At 66.7% G+C, this 5,329-nt stretch overlaps 1 protein-coding gene across 1 annotated transcript; it reads right to left on the bottom strand.

Moving 5' to 3' along the window:
• Positions 1-915: 915 nt before the first annotated feature.
• On the bottom strand, positions 916-5,101 carry LOC126650223 (Fc receptor-like protein 4). Its single transcript, XM_050334776.1, is given in 14 exon segments — positions 916-1,037; positions 1,142-1,221; positions 1,300-1,321; positions 1,850-1,936; positions 1,992-2,165; positions 2,168-2,219; positions 2,222-2,280; positions 2,424-2,690; positions 3,062-3,238; positions 3,241-3,339; positions 3,445-3,729; positions 4,114-4,320; positions 4,411-4,431; positions 5,053-5,101. Coding segments are annotated over 14 exon segments (1,701 nt in total).
• Between the last annotated feature and the right edge of the window lie 228 nt (positions 5,102-5,329).

Genomic DNA, 5,329 nt, shown 5'->3' with positions numbered 1-5,329 from the left:
TTGATCCTCACCCAGAGGGTCCCAACTGTGAGCTCCAGACATTCCAACCCCTCCATTACACGCAGGGCCACCCCTCTGCCTCTTCTTCCCTGCCCATCCCCCCTGCAGGGCCTGGAACTGTTCAGCAGAGCGTTCCAGTGCCAGGGCTGGGCCCAGCACGGTTCACTCGTGGCAGGGATGTCAAATCCCTGGGACTGGGCTGAAGCTTCCAGCTCCTCTTGGTTGGGGCTGCCCTGGTGCAGAAACATTCCAGGTGTGGTCCATTGGAGCCAACAGCTGGTGGGGCAGATGGGGGGGTCCCAGCAGTGCTGGTGTCCTCGTGTTTTATCTTACACCCTCCCACTGGTCTGGGTACTGGCTGCCAGTACTGGGTGTACTGGGTGTACTGGGAGTGCTGGGAGTGCTGGGAGGAAATGGGAAGTCACTGCGAGATGTGGGGGTTCTGGGGAGGGTAATGGGGAACACTGGGAATACTGGGAGCACTGGGAAGGGGAATGGGGACCCACTAGGTGTACTGTGAGCAATGGAGAGGCACTGGGAGGGAGGATAAGGGGAATGTGGGGGGACTGGGAACACTGTGAGGGAGAGTGGGGAACACGAGGTGGGTGAATAGGGAGCCCCTGGGGGTACTGGGAGCTCTGGGCTTGGAAACTGGGAGAATTGCCCTGTGCAGCCCCAGGCAAGACCCCCCTCCCTCGTGAGCACCTCCCTGGGCAGGGCAGGAGCTGTGGGGGAGGAACACACATGGGAGTGCCCCAGGGAGGAGATCCCTGGTGTCCCCCCGTGCTCCCAGTGCCCCCAGTGCCCCCAGTGTCCCCCCAGTGCTCCCAGTGCCTCCCAGTGCTCCCAGTTCCCCCAGTTCCCCCACTGCCCCCCATGCCCCCAGTGTCCCCAGTGTTCCCAGTGCCCCCAGTGTCACGCCACAGCCTCGCAGATGTCCTTGGGTTCCCGCAGCCGTGGGTGGGGTCCCCGCAGCTCTGCGTAGGTCACCTGGGGGTCGCAGGGGGAGGCAGCACGGGAGGACCCCCTGGGGGTCCCTACGAGAAACAGGGGGTGAGGGAACCCTGGTGGGGGTGACGTGTCCCTGTCCCTGTCCCTGTCCCTGTCCCTGTCCCTGTCCCTGTCCCCTCCCCGCACTCACCCAGCACTCGCTCGCTGATCGTGACGGGGGTGTACAGCACCTCCCCCTCCTCGGGAGGGCCCGGGGGCTCCACAGAGACCCTGCAGGGATGAGGGAGCATCTGGGGGGATGTCTGGGGACAGGTGAAAGGGGAGCCATGGGAGGACACCATCGCTCACCTGTCCTGGAGCCTCCTGGTAGCTGCAAGGAAAAGGTGGGGGGGTGATCGTGTGTTCCCCAGGACCCCTGAACTCCCTGAGACCCCTGACAAAACCTTGGAAGCCTCACTGGACCCCAAATTCCCCCCAGGACTCCCAAGAACCCTCAAACCCACACAGTAACCCTAAACCACCCCAGTACCCTCCAACCCCTGCAAATCCCAAGCCCCCTGAGACCCGAGAACCCCAAGCCCAGCAGGGAGAGGGAGGCCCCAAATTCCACAAGGATCCTTGGAGACCACCCAACATCTCTCCAAAAGCCTTTAAGACCTCTCTGAACCCCCCAGGAACTCCCAGTACCCCCTCAATATTCCCAGTCTCTTCCAGAGCTTCCCACGAGCCCCCCCAAGACCCTCCAAAATCCCACCAAGCCCCCCAGGACCCCAAGCCAAGGTAAGTGGGGGCTCAGCCACCCCGAGTCAAGGTCTGTGGGTGGGACCACATTGCCCTTGCAAACTGGGGGACTTTTCTCTGCCCCAGGACCCCCCTCAGCCCCCTACTTGTCACCCACCCAAGCGGCGCCACCGGTGCCAGCCCCCGATGGCCCCCAGGAGCAGAACCAGAAACAGGAGGGACCCGCCGAGCCCTGTGGCCACTGCTGGGGATGGGGAGGGACACGCTGGGGTCACACAGGTGACCCTGAGTGACCCCACCCGCGCCCCACCCCCGTGGTGTCCCCATCAGTGCCGGGCTGAGTGCCCGGAGCAGGCGATGCCGTCCAGCTGCTTTGGTGGCCACGCCCTGGCAGGGGCCGGAATGTCCCGGCTCGACGTCCCCGAGCTCCAGGAGGGGACCCCGGGCCACCTCCCGCCCGTCCCGCAGCCAGGGAAGGTCCAGGGGGCTGAGCCCACCTGCCCCGAGCAGCGCAGGGTCACGGGGTCTCACCTGTGCCCACCTGCAGGGACGGGGGTCCGGGGGTGATGGTGGCATCGGCCACGGGCACTGCGGGGGGACAGACGGGCCTGAGGCCGGGGGAGGGGCTGGCACCCGGTGTGGGGACAGGGGGGATGGGGGGCTTTGGAAGTTTCTGGGTGGGACGGGGGATGCTCTGGTGGGGTCACCCCCAGCCCGAGGGTCCCGCTCACCCAGCACGGTGACGTGCAGCGGGGGGCTCTCGGCCGCGCTGTCCCCGTCGGTGACCCGGCACTGGTAGTGGTCGCTGTCCTCGTCCCCAACGTGCAGCTCGAGGCGGGGGCCGGTGCCCAGCGGCACGGCCGAGCGCCCCCGGTGCCAGGAGAAGGACAGGGGACCTGTCCCCGCGGCCACCGCGCAGCTCAGCACCAGGAGGTCCCCCAGTGCCACCCGCCCCCCGGGGGGCTGCGCCGACAGGGACACCCCCGAGATTGGGATCCCTGTGGGGGGAGAGCAGGGGGATGGGGGACACGGGACAGGAGGGGAACGCAGGGAGGGAGAAGGAGGCACAGAGAGGGGTGGGACACCTGGAGAGGGATGGAACGGACGGAGAGGGGGGACACACACCAGGGAGGGACAGGGGACTCCGGGAGTGGGAAGGACCTGGAGAGGGGTGTGGGGACTGCAGGGAGGGAGGGATGGGCAATTCAGAGAGGGAGGATTCGAGATGGATGCAGGGACCCAGGGAGGGGTGTGGAGACCCCGACAAGGAAGAGGGGACATTGCAGGGATGTCAGGGCAGGATGGGGGTATCCAGGCAGGGATGGGGGACCCGGGAAGGATGTCAGGGTTCCCCCACCCCTGCACTCACTGCGCACCGTGACGCGGAGCCGGGCGCTGCTCTTCCGCACCGTCCCCCCCTCGGAGCGCACCTCGCAGGTGTAATTCCCCGAGTGGGAGACCCCCACGGCGGGCAGGTGGAGCTGGGGAGACCCCTGCGGGCCCCCCACCAGCACCCCGTCCCGGTACAAGAGGTGCAGGAGGGGGCTCGGGGCCGCAGGGGGCTGGGGGGGCTGAGGCAGCTGAGATTCAGGGGGGACCCCTCGGTGGGCTCAGGGGGACCCTCCAGCACCGGCACCGGGAAGAGCTCTAGGAAGGAGACGGGAGTGTGACGGTGACCCCGAGTCCGTTGTGGAGGGGCTGTGGGGGTGTGGCAGTGTCGGGGTCTCAGGGTGTGGGTGTGGGGGTGCTCACCGTGCACCGTCACTGTCACCGGTGCCGACTCCTCCCAGCCTGAGGATCCGGAGCCCACCCAGCCCCTGCAGCGGTAGCGGCCGCCGTGGTGCAGCTGCAGGGGGGGCAGGGACAGCTCGGACCCCCGCAGGGGCCCTCCCAGCTCCTTCCCCTCGTGGTAAAACCGCACATGGGTGAGCCACAGGTCCCACCAGCGCCGGCAGCGCAGTGTCACACTGTCCCCTTCCAGCAGCTCCCTCGCCGGGACCTGCAGCACCAGCCAGTCTGGGGGACAGGGGGGTCCTGCTGCACCAGGGGACTCCGGGGCACAGCAGAGTGGACCCCCCCGGCAGCATTGCACCAGGGGAGTCCCATCGAACTGGGATGCACTGGTGTGAACTGGAGTGCACAAGGATACACCAGCGTGCACTGGGATGCACTGGGATATACTGGGATGCACTGGGATGCAATGCTGTGTACAGGGGATGCATTGGGATGCACTGGGATGCACTGGGATGCACTGGGATGCAATGCTGTGTACAGAGGATGCACTGGGATGCACTGGGATGTTCCCGTGTCACACGAGGGGTGTGAGGCCACTGACAGAGCTGAGCCCACCCAGAGTCCCCGTGGGGAGGCACCCATCCCAATCCCCCTCACCATTTAGAAAGAGGAGGAAGATGGAGGGGCTGAATCCAGTGCCGGGTCTGTGACACTTGTAGATGCCGCTATTGGTGACAAGGAACCGGTCCTGGTTCTTCTCCCTCAAGAGCAGCCCATTCTTGTACCAGGAGGTGGCCCCGGGGGTCCCCGAGCCCTGGCAGGTCAGGGTCACCTGGTCCCACTGCACTGCTGGGGTCCAGGGGGGCTCCAGCAGGACCTGGGTGGTCTGGGTGCCTGGGGGGGACAGGGGACACCAGCCTGCCAGGGCCACCACGGGGCTGGGGACAGCGGGGCAGGGGACATGCCATCCCCCCGAGGACTCACCAGCGAGGAGCAGGGACTGGGCTGGAAGGGAGAAGGGAGAGTGGCTGGGTGGGGGTAGTACCATGGGGACAGTGGCACTCGGGGGACAGGGCTGTGGGGACTTCCCCAAACTGTTCCTGTGGGGAAATCTATTCTGGTGGAAAAGTGCACGGGGATGGTCCCCAACAGTTCTGGAGAGGTCGAGGGACATGTCTGTGTCACAGCCCCCATGCTCTACATCCATGTGGCACCCCAGGGATGGTGACCCTGTGACAACCCTGTGCTGGCACAGGTCACCTCCACCAGCCCCACAGCACCTGTCCCCACAGCCACATCCCCCCGGCCCTGTGCCCATGATCCCACTCCCATGGCCCCTGTCCCCATGGCCCATCCACATGGCTCTTGTCTCCTCGTCCCTGTCCCGGCATCCCTGTCGCTTGTCCTTGTCCCCTCAGCTGCCCCAGCCCCGTGGTGCCACTCCCCACATCCCCATCCCCCTATTCCTGTCCCCACAGCCACACCATCCCCCTGGTCACACCGGGGGTCCACCTCCCCTGGCCCTGCAGCCCCCTGTGCCCCCTCCCCCCGGGCAGCCCCTGCCCCCGCTCTCTGCCTCTCTGGGTGCCATCCCCGTGGGGCCAGGCCCGTGCCCGGGGCACTCACCCCACAGCAGCAGCGCCACGTTCCCGGCCATCCCGCTGTGCCTGGCCATCCTGGGGGCTGTCACACGCTGCTGGGGACACCTGTGCCCTGCAAGGGGCTCTTGGGGCGAAGGGAAAGGAAGCGAGGTCACATCCGTCCCCCACATGTTGGTGGCACATTGTGGGGGCAGGGTGGGGACACAGCGGGGACAGGCTGGTGACGTGGTGGAACATGGGGGGGACACACTGGTGACATGGGGGACATGGTGGGGCATGGGGGTCCCCGGAGTGGGTGCTCC

This window comes from Myiozetetes cayanensis, unplaced genomic scaffold (assembly GCF_022539395.1).
Source record: "Myiozetetes cayanensis isolate MyiCay16 unplaced genomic scaffold, myiCay2020 scf59, whole genome shotgun sequence".
In the NCBI taxonomy this organism is placed as follows: Eukaryota; Metazoa; Chordata; class Aves; order Passeriformes; family Tyrannidae; genus Myiozetetes; species Myiozetetes cayanensis.
The sequence above is the reverse complement of the archived record's forward strand: the minus strand, read 5'-3'. Positions and strand labels throughout refer to the sequence as shown.